Here is a 16,174-nt window from a genome sequence, read left to right on the forward strand (position 1 = left end):
AAAAAATACTTCCCCACTTAACGAATAAAATTCTGCTATGAGCAAAACAATTGGAATTTCATGAAATAGCATTAAGTGAAGCCTTAAGGTAGTTCAAAAAAGTTTAATTAATGATTTTCTGAGGAAGAAGACTTAACCAGCCTAGTGATTGTGAAAACAATAAAAAATATTTCGACAATGGAAATTTTCACCATCACTTGAACCATACGCAGTTGAAAATATATGCATAATCTTAAGGCAAGCACATTGTTAAAGCAATCTAGGTAAGTCTGGTAATGTATAATCTTAAAGCAAGCACATACTTAAAGCAATCTAGGTAAGTCAGTTTTCTGCGACAACATAAACCAATACATCACAATGAACAAACTTTGCATACATGCAATGTGGCTATGCTTATATAATGCAGAAACCTTTGAAATACAAAGTAGTCCTTGTGACAGTCTCTCAACTGAAGACTGCCCAACAAAGCCTGTCAACATCTCCAACATTTCCAGATCTTATGTTACACAACAATGATCAAAACCCCCTTGCTATGGCTCATTTACATGTTAAGACACGAAAAGGGAAACAATAAATTTTCATGAAACAGAGAATCCCCCCATGTTTATATCTTCTTTATAATCTGCACTACATCCTCATCCTCTAATTCATGATCCTGCAAAATAAAATTAAAAAAAAAAAAGAAAAATCTGAATTATTAAACAATCATCTGATATTTTAAAGGGAAATTTTGTTTCAGTGGCAAAAAAGCAAAAGACAATACCTTCCCAACCCTTTGAGGTTTGTGTTTTGCGCTAGAACCCCATACCAATGCACTGGCGAGTACATTAATGAAGAGATAAAATATCAGTGCCATAAATCATTAATCAAAACAGAAAAATATTACAAAATTAATATGAGAAACTCTTTAAAGTATCCAAACTTACTATTTAAATTGCTTCAACATATCCTTGTGGATTCGAGTACAAAAATCTTCAACAGTTCGTGATTTAGATGAAAGAATAACAGGATCTTCATAGTCCGGATTCAATCCCTTGGGCTTTGTATATATTCGGGTCAAATTTAAGTACTCCCATATCTTCTCCAATAGGCCATCCAAATTCCATTCCAGGTGGGCACTATAAAGAAGGAAATAAAAATCATCATGAACAATTTCTGTGTTTAGTCTTCATTTTTGAAATTTACAAAAAGCCAATGCAAAAATCAATATCAATTTGTGGCATTAACAGAACAAATGAAAATACAATAGATGGAAATTACATTAACTGGTTAGAACTGTTAAATGACACTCATTTTCTAACTGTTATATAACTTTAAAGGGACCATAAATCCAAGCAGGTTTGCTTTCTAGAGAATTTGCTCAATCCAAATTTTGATGGGACCTCCGGGAGAAAATCCTGGAAATGCCAGTTGAGTTATTAGTGTTGAATGAAACAGAGCAATTCAACCAACAGTATAAAGGAGGTCAAAAGATGAGGCCCTTGTGGAGCAGCTCAAGAACCCCAAGCAAAAACCAAGAAATGTTTGAGGTATATCTGATAATGCTTTTACAATATTCGGTCAGTCGTAGTGTTAACAATTCAGGTGATCTCTACGTACAGCGGTAGAAAGACTGTTAGCTATTGGGATACATCATACATGGTCTAAAGCCAATTCCTATACAGGAGTGACCTTTGCACTCCCACAGTGTATACTGTACTGACCTACTTGTGGTCATGTGTTTAGCATTAACAAAATTATCTTATGTATCATATGTAGAGATAAAGGTGGCAGGAGCAGGGGGGTGATTTATCACCCTGAGAACAATGAGGAATATTTCTTTGCTTGGGGATTAGGCATTGCCTCAAATAACATTGCAGAAGCATACACTCTATACCAAGGATTGTTTCAACTGATAAGTCTGAAAGTCCAAGAAGTGACCATATTAGGTGACTGCTTCTCTGATAATTCATCTCTATTCAGGGTCTCTCCCCCCGGATCTGAGACTGAGGAACATCTTTTACGAAATTCAAGGCCTTTACAATAAAATACCTGTGAAACAAAGCTTTGTCCTAAGAATGAATAATTCAGTGGCTGATCATATGGCAAACACTGGTGTGAAGATGAACAAAGGAAATTTAGTTTGGAGAGGGGCAAAGGGATATGCCCCACTTCCCTAAACTTCCCATCTATGACCCAATCAACATTAGATTGATGGCTCTCCCATCATAGGCCTGGGAGAAGCCATGAGTCCTATCTGGGCCCTTCATTAGGCAGAGACGTCTTCCACATAAGCAGACCATATGGTCATGTATCCAGGGGTAAGGTGCATTCATTTGTTGGACAAGAACGGTTATATATGATGGCAATTTATCGAGTTGTGGCTTGATAATCCAGTGCCTTACTTTAGGATATGCGCAAGTCATTTCGAATTCGATGGCAGTGGGATGATGGTGCTAATGCAATTGCGGTGTGATGATAAATTCAAGAGGGAATTACGCTCAGTACGTCACCTAAGGGGAGCAAAATTATGGATGGATATGCTTCGGGATAGAGGTGAGCCTCAGCATGATCTTTCTGAAGGTGGCACTCTCAGTTTGTGTGCCCCCTGAGTAGCTTAGCTTTCTTACTTGAACAAGGCAGAGGAGGGATTGGAGGTTCAATGCACCGGTCTAATGGTAGCTGGCCAGCAATCGTCTTGGAACCAAGGTAAATTGTTGGAAATAATACTGAGAGGGGGGGGGGGGGTGAATCAGTATTATCAGATCAATAATACTTTTCAAATTTCATGCTCAGAAACATATACGCTACTTCAGTTAAGTGAACCTGCGTGTACACGCTACTGTGTCTAAAGCAACTAGCGTATATCCAGAAATCTTATGATTCAGTTAGCTTATCTTCAGTAAATGCACCAGAACATTATTAACCACATTGACAGTAAACAGGTGCAGTATAACAGAACAGATCATCACATAAAAGCCACACACATGAACACCATGATATAAGGTGGAAACCCAATGTGGGTGAAAACCACCTGCTGCAATTCGTCTCTTTCTTCTTTAATAAGAAACTTCTTTTACAATGTACTGGTGCAGTCCTTTACCAGCACGCAGGCTACAACCTGCAGAGGGCTACAACCCTCTCTCGTTTTCCAACTATTTCTGGAAGGGAGCTACAACCCCCTCAGCTCTTGTACTAGCCGATCCATTTACTAGTACTTAGGTGCTGACCCTACAGAAGGCTACAACCTTCTTTCCTACAGGGACCACGTTTCATCAATTTTCAGACTGGATCCATGAGTACAAAACAAACACTGCTGCAATACAATCATCAACTTATACTTGCATCATAATTCTCTAAATCACCCAATACTGAATCACTGAAACCCTGTCATCAAGAACACAGAACACAAACCAGAGCCCAGAACTCTGCAACAACCACCAGAATCAACAGCAACCTGAAATATCAAATCTTATTATGCATACGCTACTTCGCTATACCAAAACCGCGTGTATACGCGCTTTCTCCAAAGGCAACCCGCATGCAGATCTAGAAATAATTACTTATACCTTCGCTGTCAGATCCGACCCTTGCCAAGCGTCCCGAACAGATAACCAGCAATACCAGATCTTCTCACTTCATCAGACACACATTACTTTCCCCTTTTGCCTAATGATCTTCTCCTTATATAGCCTTAGGCCCTTCACAATAGCACGGTCCAAAACCATAGTAACACAATACCATCAACTTCAAAACTAGGGATCGACACGCCCGTCGAGACACCATGGTCCAAAACCATAGGCACAACTTCCAAGGACTAACCGCCACGAACCAAAGGTACGTTTTCACATGTACGCGCTTTTACTGAAGCCAACCTGCGTGTATACGCTGATTTTCCTTAATGAACCTGCGTATATCTCTTTCTTGTCCTGCTGTACTAAGATCTGTCCTCTGATTAAGTTGCCATCACTTGTACCTGCTTCTGAGTGAGTTCCCATCAAGGACAACACTTGTATCATAATGCCAACAATCTCCCCCTTTGGACTTGATGGCAACCACTACACCAAGTCACTCTCCCCCTTTGACATCAAGGGCAAAGGGCGGACCAAGATATTCTCTTCTTTGGTATACCTTCTGCTGTCCATACTCCCCCTGAGTACATGCTGAAGTTTCTGATTTGGCTCCCCTTTGTATATGCCAAGTTGTATCAATCCATCCATGCTCCCCCTGAGCAGATGCGGGTTCTAAGACCAGCAATAATTATCATTTATCATATATGATCTGTACCATACGCATAAGCCTGCAATACCATTCCTTTGATCAAACAACAAGATGTATCATTTAGTTTCATCAGCAACCATAATGCCAACAATGAATTTGAAGTATATGCTCCCCCTAAGCGTGAGCCAACCATGACTGAACCATTTCCTGAGTCTGTTCTGCTGCCCTTTATGCTCCCCCTGAGCCTGAGCCAACCATGACTGAACCATTTCCTGGGTCTGTTCTGCTGCCCTTTCTACATATACGCGACTTTGCAGCCTGTAACTCGCGTATATACGCGACTTGTCTTCATTATATCAACGTATGCAAGATGGAATACTGAAATTCATCACTTTCAGATTCCCCTGTGTCTGTTATGTCAGCTGACTGAGTTATGCCACACCTTTCTGTCTCTAATTCTGTCTTTTTCAATTCCTGGAACTATGATGATGTATGGTCCTCTTGTTTTGAATTTTGAAATCTGCTCCTGCATTCCCTTGCTTTATGCCCATATTTGTTGCATGTATAACATCTTACATATTTCACGTTCCTTCTATTGCAATCAATTGCTTTGTGTCCATATTCATTGCAGGCAAAGCAATATCCTCTGAAATACCTGGGATGCGATGATCTTTTGTAATGGTCTTGAACCATTCTACTTCTACATCTGGCTGCAACATGTCCAAGATTATGACATACATAACATTCAACATTATTCAGAGGAGGAAATAATCGTCTATCACTTCCATAGTTAGGAGTAAAGGATCTTTCTTGAGGAATTTCTTTCCTTGGTTGTTCCTTGTTGAGCATTTCAGATTTCTCATCAGAGTTTCTTGCCTCACCTTGTGAACTAGATTCACCTTCAACATATTCATGAAAACCAAGACCAGTTTTGATAGCAGGAGACCTTTGACTATTAAGAATATCATCCAAGACTTTAGTACTATCTTGAAATCGTAAAAGCTTATCCTTTTCTTCTAATTTACCTTTCAAGATATTTACCTCAACTTGATGTTGTTCTTCCTTTTTCAGATACTGATTCCTTAGGTCTTCTTCAGCTTTTCTTCCTTCTTCCACTTGTCGCTTTAGTTTGATCACTTCATGTTCTTGATCTTCAAGAGCTTCTCTGTTCTGTTCTCTTGATTTTTTAAGATCTTCTTTTAGAGAGAGGATCTTTGATTCAAGTCTCTGAATAGTTATGCTCTGATCCTTTACTATATCCTGCAATTGCTCCCTCACCCTGGTTTCTGTCTCCAATTGTTCGTTTAATTTGGTAACTTCTTCAGTTTCTGCATTCTTCTTTTCATGTGCCATGAGACTTCTAATATCTTCACTATTATTGGATGAAGCATTCTTCTTTTCATGTGCCATGAGACTTCTAATATCTTCACTATCATTGAATGAATCATTACCTTTAACATGGGTATAATAGCTTCTACCATCTTCTTCAGACATCTTTCCTTTGTTATCAGGGCATCTAGCAGCATAGTGACCAACTCTACCACATAGAAAACATTTGAAAGGTAGCTTACCTTTGAACCGTCCAGTTCCCCGTTCAAGATTCTTGACAAAATTTACCTCATCTTCTTCCTCTGACGCTTCGAATGCGGCTTCTGATGGTACCTCTTGTCGCATTTCAAAAGCAGTTAAGATCCCGTGAAGCTGTGACATGGTGATTTTCTGCACATTCTCCTTTTCTTCTATGGCAGATACTTTAGAATCAAATTTAGCAGACAGAGATCTCAAAACCTTTTCAACTAAGACAACTTCCTCAAATTCTTCACCCAGATCCCTCATACAATTTACAATCTCATCCATACGCAGGAAATAATTAGCTATGCTTTCATTACTATGCATCTTAAGAGTTTCATACCGGATTCTGAGAGTTTGAAGCTTTGCTCTTTTTACCTGATCATCTCCTTCGTAGCTTGTAACGATTTTGTCCCATATTTCCTTAGCTGATTTGAAATGCATGATCTTCATAAATTCTGATTGTGTCAAACTACTCAATAGGACAGTAACAGCTTTGGCATTGAGCTCATATTGCTTTTTCTCTGCTGGATCTGTAGGAGTTGCTGATGGGAATTTGTATCCTCCTTCTACGATTCCCCAAACTTCTGCTCCAAGTGATTGTAGATATGCAGTGGTTCTTATCTTCCAGTGGGTAAAATTGTTCCCGTCAAAGACTGGTGGCCTGATGTGTACCTCTCTTTCTGGATTAGCCATTCTGATGGATCTTTTCCTTCAAGCAATCAAGCTTCCTCTGAAGAACCTGCTCTGATACCAATTGTTGGAAATAATACTGAGAGGGGGGGGTGAATCAGTATTATCAGATCAATAATACTTTTCAAATTTCATGCTCAGAAACATATACGCTACTTCAGTTAAGTGAACCTGCGTGTACACGCTACTGTGTCTAAAGCAACTAGCGTATATCCAGAAATCTTATGATTCAGTTAGCTTATCTTCAGTAAATGCATCAGAACATTATTAACCACATTGACAGTAAACAGGTGCAGTATAACAGAACAGATCATCACATAAAAGCCACACACATGAACACCATGATATAAGGTGGAAACCCAATGTGGATGAAAACCACCTGCTGCAATTCGTCTCTTTCTTCTTTAATAAGAAACTTCTTTTACAATGTACTGGTGCAGTCCTTTACCAGCACGCAGGCTACAACCTACAGAGGGCTACAACCCTCTCTCGTTTTCCAACTATTTCTGGAAGGGAGCTACAACCCCCTCAGCTCTTGTACTAGCTCTTTCCTACAGGGACCACGTTTCATCAATTTTCAGACTGGATCCATGAGTACAAAACAAACACTGCTGCAATACAATCATCAACTTATACTTATACTTGCATCATAATTCTCTAAATCACCCAATACTGAATCACTGAAACCCTGTCATCAAGAACACAGAACACAAACCAGAGCCCAGAACTCTGCAACAACCACCAGAATCAACAGCAACCTGAAATATCAAATCTTATTATGCATACGCTACTTCGCTATACCAAAACCGCGTGTATACGCGCTTTCTCCAAAGGCAACCCGCATGCAGATCTAGAAATAATTACTTATACCTTCGCTGTCAGATCCGACCCTTGCCGAGCGTCCCGAACAGATAACCAGCAATACCAGATCTTCTCACTTCATCAGACACACATTGCTTTCCCCTTTTGCCTAATGATCTTCTCCTTATATAGCCTTAGGCCCTTCACAATACCACGGTCCAAAACCATAGTAACACAATACCATCAACTTCAAAACTAGGGATCGACACGCCCGTCGAGACACCATGGTCCAAAACCATAGGCACAACTTCCAAGGACTAACCGCCACGGACCAAAGGTACGTTTTCACATGTACGCGCTTTTACTGAAGCCAACCTGCGTGTATACGCTGATTTTCCTTGATGAACCTGCGTATATCTCTTTCTTGTCCTGCTGTACTAAGATCTGTCCTCTGATTAAGTTGCCATCACTTGTACCTGCTTCTGAGTGAGTTCCCATCAAGGACAACACTTGTATCAGAATGCCAACAATGCGCAAGTCATTTCGAATTCGATGGCAGTGGGATGATGGTGCTAATGCAATTGCGGTGTGATGATAAATTCAAGAGGGAATTACGCTCAGTACGTCACCTAAGGGGAGCAAAATTATGGATGGATATGCTTCAGGATAGAGGTGAGCCTCAGCATGATCTTTCTGAAGGTGGCACTCTCAGTTTGTGTGCCCCCTGAGTAGCTTAGCTTTCTTACTTGAACAAGGCAGAGGAGGGATTGGAGGTTCAATGCACCGGTCTAATGGTAGCTGGCCAGCAATCGTCTTGGAACCAAGGTAAATTTTCTTTCGGATGCAGCTTTATAGTATGGGTCTGTGTGTTTATGAGCAATCGTCTTGGAACCAAGGTAAATTTTCTTTCGGATGCAGCTTTATAGTATGGGTCTGTGTGTTTATGCTGCAGAGGTATAAGCCTGGGTTGTGTGATCATAGTAATCTAGTGAAATTCGAGCCTCCCCCTAGGTCTGCTCTTCCTTGTTATTTGGTTTGAGGTTGGACTGTTTGATTCTCGTTCCTCAGCAGAGTTTAATATTGTATTGTCTGTGTTGAAGGGACACAGGGATTTAGTTTATATATGCACAGCTTCTCGTCTTGTGGTATCTGCTCTATTTCTGCTACATGCTGTCTTAAGTTCTAGGTGCTGATATTTATGTTATGGTTCAACTGTGTTGATTGATGTCGAGATTGGGCAAAATTTTTTGGTCACACTAGTGAATTGAGTAATGTCAGGGTTGTTCTTGTTGGCTATGCATTATATTCTTTGCATGACTTATATGCACCACAAACGAAGGGGTTTCCCAGGGCGGCTGTTCAGCCCCCTCTGGTCAGGGGGTATGTATGGCGGCAGGAGCCCCCCTGCACTGGGTTCAGGGCAACACCCTGAAAAAAAAAAATGGGTGGTTTTTTGCTTCCGTTTTTGGTAGTTTTCAACCCATAGTTTTGCTAAAAGTGGCTGTGGCACATAGTGGTTTTGCCCCATGGTTTTGTAGTTTTGAATATGGAACTATGGTTGGATTAGCAGTTTGTGTTTGCCGCTGGATATATATTGCACTGTAACACTGTACAGAAAATAAAATAATAATAATAAAGCTTGCTGGTTTTCCCCGGTTTGGGTTTCAGGGACAAAATCTGTGTAAATTTGTGTGGTTGCCATTGTACCTTTTCTGTTTTTTAATTAGGAATCTGTTTGCGGTGATTGATTGTACAGGGTTAAAACTTACAGTTCTGAAGGATAATCTCTGTTTTGGTTCCTGTTCTCTTAGTTGTTATCAGCACATTAGAGAGTTCCTTGAACTCTTTTGGCCTCTGTATGGCCCCTGGTGTCACAATTTGCAGTATCCTTGTTTGTCATGCTCAATGAGCCCTCGCTCTTTGGGTCTCTTGCTTCTTTTGGTGGGCAGGGCGGTTCATTGGATCTTACTTTACTATGGTAAAGGTAGTGGGGGGTTCAGACTTATGGAGGAAGCTGCTCAATAAACTGGGGGATTCATCTCAAAAGTTTAACAATGGATCTGGTACAGGAAAGAAATATGCAGGCAGAGTGGCCCAGTGTGGAGGACTCAAATGACATCATGGAACCTGAGGACCAAAGATACAAATTCCTTGTAGATTCAAACTGTAGATTGTAATATGCTAAAACAACTGACTTGAATGTACCCTACTCATCAACGGAAATAATAATTGATCGATGAAATCAAAAAGCATAAAAAAGAAGAATCCAATCACACAACACAAAAGTTTTCTGGGGAAATCCATAGTTAAAAACCCCCACTATCTGTATAATATATGTAAATGAATACGTATATTATCTTTTCCAAAATAGAAAAGCTTTGGTAAGCATAAGAATATTATTATAAATTGAAAGCTTAGGTCCTATAACAGAATAAATTTGTTTTGAAGAACCTGTAGATAAAAAATGGTATTATTACAAAATGAAAGAACATGCTAATCTATGGACTCCTTTATCAGAACAATGGGTATAATTTACTAATTTCCACCTAGTATGCAGAAACAGTGACATGCTTCAACATAAAACATCTAATGCAATCAACTTCCCTGATTAAACTATTTAAACGATGAAAAAAAAAATAAGGGATGGAGAATGGAACTGTAATTATGAATCACCTGACTGGGCAGTAGTGAGGCAATTTATCCAAAATCTCCAATTCCTCGAGAGTTATCTGGTCAATCTTGTTAACAACATATATGCAAGGCATATATATGCGACTACCTTCAATCACATCTATAAGGTCATCTGCAGTTGCATCATAGCGAAGAGAAATATCAGCATTATGAATCTTGTATTCTCCACAAATCGCCTTAACAGTCTCAAGGTCCAGGAGTGTGTTGGACACAGTAGATGTGAAATTTATTCCACCCTTGTCCTTCTTCCTAAATGTCAAATTAGGAGGTTCCTTGTTCAACCTGCAAAGCAAACCATCTTCTGATTAGTAGTTAAATTTCCTCGCAATAAAGCATCCCCAACGGAAGTCTCATTATTGTAGTGTTATTCTACAGTGTAAACTTGTCTTCACATGCCAACGAGCCAAAATGGCAAAAAAAATGATTGGCTGACCTAATCAAAAGAACACTGGTTATTACAATAACACCTTGCTGAAAGATGAATGACAACTTGCAAGAGTTGTAGAGCTCAATGATAGATCAGAGTCATTATAGGGAATGTCACTTTAACAATATGTTGGATCTATAGATTTCTATTATAAATTTTATTTTTATACTCAATTAGAAATCAAAACTTCTGGTCTGTGTTCAATGAACTTCAACCTGCCAGAATCACATAAATTACACCTTGTAATCACATATTCTTCCAAGCAAACAGGTTACCAATTCACATAATTACAACAATAGTCACAAAATATTTAAAGGCAAAACTCAAAATGCAGAAATAAATGGACTCATCTCTACCTGATTCCAAATCCTTCAAGCTCTTTTTCTATAATGCGCTTGTGAGTAATGGGTTTGATAGCATCAAGAACTATCAAAATACAATTGCAAGTTCTTGCAGTACTGATAACCTGGAAAGAAGAATAAAAATAATAATTTATTTTTATTATTAGTCTAAGTTGTCACGTAAAAACTAGATTTCTCATGGTAAATAATCCCTGGTGAAAAATATCTGTTATTATTAAAGGGCCTGAATGGAGCACGGTATCTTACCTGCCTTCCTCTCCCCTTGCCATCTTTTGCACCTTCAATGATTCCTGGAAGGTCTAGTAACTGTAATATGCAATAAACAAAGCCGACATATCTCATATAGTCAATACAATGCAAGAAGTAGTAAGTCCACATAATTTAATGAAAAAAAAGGTGCATTCAAGAAAGTTATCAACTTATCACATATATGGTTATTAATTTTCAAAAGAATTAAAGAAAAGCAAAATGTGCTTCAAGTAGTGATAGATGCATAAAAACAGGAAACAATAACAGTTAATTATGTAGTCCAAGAAAGGGCACTACTGTAATGTCACGCAGAGTTAATGAAGGAATGAACAGCAAAGAAACAAATGCAAATACAACAGATGGACAGAAAAGAGATATACCTGCAGCTTTGCACCTCTATAACGAATAACACCAGGAATGCATGTTAGAGTGGTGAATTCATATGATGCCACCTAATAAAATTTGATGAACATAATTAGCTTAAAAACCAAGAAAAAGAACCAGTAACATTATACAAGTGTCTTCTCATTCCAATTATATTGAATAATTATGTCAGTTTATACAATACTAAAAATTTCCAAAATACCAGTACATTACACTGCAGGTATTATTAGAAAATACACAAACATGCAAATGCTGTTAAATTAGATGACATACCTCAGAGAAAGTACCTGTCAACTTGTTCAGAAGAGTAGACTTTCCAACTGATGGAAACCCCACAAGTCCAACACGGGAATCTCCACTTTTAGTAACGTCAAAGCCTTCACCAGCACCTCCCCCTCCTTTTGTAGGAGGAGCAAGAATTTCTCGTCGTAATTTAGCAAGCTTGGCCTTTAACAGGCATTTATATAGAAAAATTAAAACAAGCAATAAAAAAGTTTAAGGTGTTCTCAAAGAGAATGCTAAGAAAAATCTGCTGATCTCAATACCTTTAGCAAACCCAAATGATGAGCTGTAGCCTTGTTTTTCTGTGTTTTTGCCATCTGCAGCAGCAAACTGAAGCAATAAGATCTTATCCACAGAAATTTTACTGATAGATTATAACTCCAATCTTCTCAATGTACAAAATTTACTACTGATATAAGGACTGGCAGTTACTTTACAAGTCTATAAACTTTCATCCAACTTTTCAATTGTCCCTAAACATATGACAGAATGGATGTGAAACATAAAAGTGGAGCATGATTATACATGAGAACTTAATAATACAAGTTACTGAAGGATATCAATATAGAGATTGCTATCTCTCAGATTCTCCCTAGAGGAATTGGTCACAACCTGTCACCTAGTGACAACTCCAGCCTTAGGCTTGGAAAAACTTCAAAAGACGAGGGGGGAATCAATAAATATTTCTTAAGTTTTGATCGTTGAAGTAGGGCAGAAATCTATCCTAGGGTTAGTGCACTCGATTAAGTCAGTTCAGGGTGCAAGTCTTAAAATCTTGGTAGCAACAAAACTTCCAAGAGAAAAACCCAAAACCCAAATGGTTGAAAATTAATGATTAGGGTAAAAAAATGTGAATTGCTGACTCAGAAATGAACCCCAGTGTATTGCAAGCTCAACAATTGAACCTCTTTTTATTAATGTTTGCATAGTGCTGGAGAAGATATATCTATCAATTTAAATGTGGAAACCTTGAAAATGTTTTCAATAAAAATGCATATGCCAAATTTCTGAAAGTTGTTGGTGTTGAGATTAAATTAAGCCCAATAAAATATTCTTGGGAACCATGTATCAATCTACAAGAGATTGTTCACAACTTATCATCAGGTCAACAGAACTAACTGAACCAAAAGAACTTATGCATACTCACTCTAGAGTCAACCACTAATGTATATACTTTGAAGAAAAATATGTAATTTACATTTTGTGAAAGTTACAAGTTACAACGACTTGACCAAAGCTTGACCCTTTCCCCATCACATCCTGACAATCAATCATAACACATGCCTGCGTGTCTGTGTATCTTGACAACTAATACTAACATGTGCGTTTGTATATTGACAATGTATCTTTGGATATTTAGTTTCCTCTTGACAAAGAAAAGAGAGTGAGCCATATGTATAGATTTAGTTTCTACGAATATTTACTTTCCACCATAGTAGCAAGATTCAGCCATATTGACCTTTGCTGTACAGAAATTTGGCAGAAGCACAAAAAATGACAAATTTCCTGTACCGTAGAGATATGGCTTTTCACTGGCTTTGATATCATATCTCACATCTTTTATACCCGAAAACCCATAAACCAAAATATACAGAGTAAAAACCCCAAAAATATTTTTTTAAATAAAAAACTCTAAATATAAATTGTATCGTCAAAAATTCAAGGAACAGATTACTTTTTCTGATCTACTATGCATACATGAGGTTGAAATTCTTCAAAAAATTAAAGCAAGCATATTGTTGTATCTACAAGACGCATACTTCCATATTGAAGACATACTGGGTTATTTTTGTTGCAAATATTTCAATACTGAATCGTGTTAGTATTCAAATTTTCCTACAATGCTTTCAGACCAAATTTTTGTTATGAATATGAAATATTTTGTATGAACTAAAATGATTTAAAATTTTATCTATGATGATAGTTGAAATATTATTATTCTTGCGTATGTATGGCCGAAACTCTAAAATGTTTCTTGCCCTTATTTTTCAATTCAAACCTGTTTCCCTTCCATTTCCCATTTTCTGGTTCAGGTAACGTAGGGATACAGCGTAGACTACAAAGAATCCACAAAGGTCGTAATGAAGATACCAATTGCAACAAAACAAGATAGGCTTTTATATTATGGAAGGTTCCAAATTGCTCAAGAAGATTTCAGCTAAGATACACCACCACAATACAGGGATCACAAAATCCCTACCAGTTAACAATTTTCCACCCTTTCAGAACTCATATAATACATATATTAGTGAGCTTCACCGAGGAGCTTATCAAGATTCAAATTGCTTAGGGTTCAATTCAGCAGGGTCCATACATCAAAACGGCATCAGCCTTGGTTAGATTTGGACAGGAATAGAGTTATAAACCAATTTCCAATCTTGGCAGAGTTCAGAGGGGTTTCGACTTACACCCATGGCTGCTCATGCAGACTGAATGATGAAACAAAAGCAAAATTAAAAACATGGAAGAGAAATGAATTGCCAAGGAAATGCTTAACACTGTATTCGTCAGTCTGAAAACCCCTATGATTAAAATAACAAAAAAGGCATGTAAGAATTGTTTGAATGACTAGACACTATTAGCAATATCCACATGACCTATTCCATTTTGTCAATGATAAGCACCTTCAAGATCCTGCAGATAAGTATTTTCCATGGGCCTTTTCCATGGGCCGCCCATGTCCAGAAGATCAAGCTGGACCTCGGCCACATTTGTAAGCTTTTGGACTATTTGTGTAGCCCCATGCAAAAATGACCTCAGAGCTGCCCGCAGATTCTCTGGCTGCCTTGGCACATTCACAGCAGTCAAAGAAGAGTACAGGTCGGCCTCACCGCATACCAGGTCGGATCTTCAGGGAATGCTGAGCGATGACAGCCCCCCTCCCTGACCACCGAATGACAAGGTTCCCAAGCTGGCTCGGAGCAGTTTGGGCAGGAAACTGATGCTCGGGAAATTAATGCAGCTGAGTCCAAGCCACCACCAGTGCAAGGTTGGAGTGCAGCCAATAATGACAAGGATAATACCTCAAACCACTAGACTGACGACCCTAGCAGCCTGATCTAAATTTATTTTATTATGCTGGTTATAATCGTGTTTGGTGTGCCTGCGTGAATGCCAGTATTCATTTTGAACTTATGTTATTGCGGTTGTCGCACCAGGTGACGTTATTTTTATTTTCATGTTGGACTTTAATGTTGGTAGAGAGTAGTTATGCCATATGAATAGCATATTTATGAAAGAATTTTACAAATAACAGATAAGCAAGAATCTTATTGATGATTGGGGGATTTTATTTTTGGCTGCATCTGGATGAATAACATCAAAGCTCCTCGATCAGAGTCTGCATCATTTCTGCCTTTCAGGCCCTCTGAAGCTTAGAAAAACTCTGGCTAGAATTCCAATTATAATTACAATTTTATTCAAGTAGACTGCAAAATTTACTTTAAGAACTGAGAAGCTTCATTAAAAATCCCATAAACACCTCCGGCAGAAATGACGAAATTCAGAGTAAACGAGCGTGGGGAGGTAAAGTATAAGGTTTTAAACGTTCAAAACAGAAACTTCAAAAATCGATAAATTTCGAAATGCCTCTAGCTGTTGAAGTACACTCTCTCCCCTGAGAGATTCTCCAGACGAATCCAGAAAATTGGGGTAAACAGAAAGTTTGAAAATGTAAATAACTTTTGTTTAATGAAAGATAGTCGGTTTTTTTCGTTCTCGTGGTTTAAAAAAAAAAGGGAAAAAAGAAAAGAGAGTGCGCGATCCAGAGAACAACATAATAGAACGTAGACTTTAACGAAGCAACAGAGTAAATGGAAGAAGTAAACAACAAAAAAACGATTTAAATCCCCTAAAAAACAGACTTGTATAAATCATTTTAATTTTAATTTCCCTGAATGTGGAATAGCGAAGTCACGTACCTCATCTTCAATATCCTTGATTTTCTGCAATGTAGTCGCCATGGTTACGGTTGATTCAGTTCAGAAGCTCCGTCTGTAACGACCTATGCGAGTTGTTTAAGGGTTTTACGGAAGGAATTGAGAAGAAACTGTACAGTGTTTTGGCGAGCGCTATAGCAGAAATAATGAAATGAGTTTATAGATTTAATGAAATGAGTTTGTAGAATTGGTGAGGTCTTTCGAGACAGTCGACATTTGGTATTTGGGTTTTTCATTTTTCATATACTTTTAATTTTTTCAAGGCACCCTTCCAAAAATATAAATAATAATAAATAAAAGCTTTTTTTTATATCCGCATTTTAACATCTATAAATTTATTTATATCCGCATTTTAACATCTATAAATTTAGAATTCGTTAAGTAGTCAGCGGTTTTAATCAAAGTCTTTTGGTAGAAATCACATAGAAGAAATCACATACATTCTAAACCCTACATATTAGTCTTTCCTACTTCCATTATATTCCAAGCTAAAGGTTGACAAACTCTACATGTGGTCGATTATTTCCATTCTATGCCGCATCCTCTGATGTAAACTCCAAACCTAATGTTTTTTATTT

General features: G+C 38.1%; 1 protein-coding gene across 1 annotated transcript; it reads right to left on the reverse strand.

The window, feature by feature from the left end:
• Positions 1–373: 373 nt before the first annotated feature.
• LOC149163671 (GTP-binding protein-like protein) lies at positions 374–15,800 on the reverse strand. The gene is made up of 10 exons (XM_089431801.1): positions 15,579–15,800; positions 11,922–11,975; positions 11,650–11,823; positions 11,373–11,444; positions 10,990–11,049; positions 10,738–10,847; positions 9,937–10,236; positions 927–1,118; positions 764–815; positions 374–655 (listed from the first exon to the last, which is right to left on the reverse strand). Exons 1-10 carry the CDS (start codon positions 15,618–15,620, stop codon positions 605–607), a joined length of 1,107 nt encoding a protein of 368 aa, XP_089287927.1. The 5' UTR covers positions 15,621–15,800; the 3' UTR covers positions 374–604.
• Positions 15,801–16,174: the final 374 nt, after the last annotated feature.

Source organism: Pinus tabuliformis, chromosome 5_1 (assembly GCF_031772625.1).
Source record: "Pinus tabuliformis cultivar Carrire ecotype Pingquan chromosome 5_1, CPIR1, whole genome shotgun sequence".
NCBI classification, from domain to species: Eukaryota; Viridiplantae; Streptophyta; class Pinopsida; order Pinales; family Pinaceae; genus Pinus; species Pinus tabuliformis.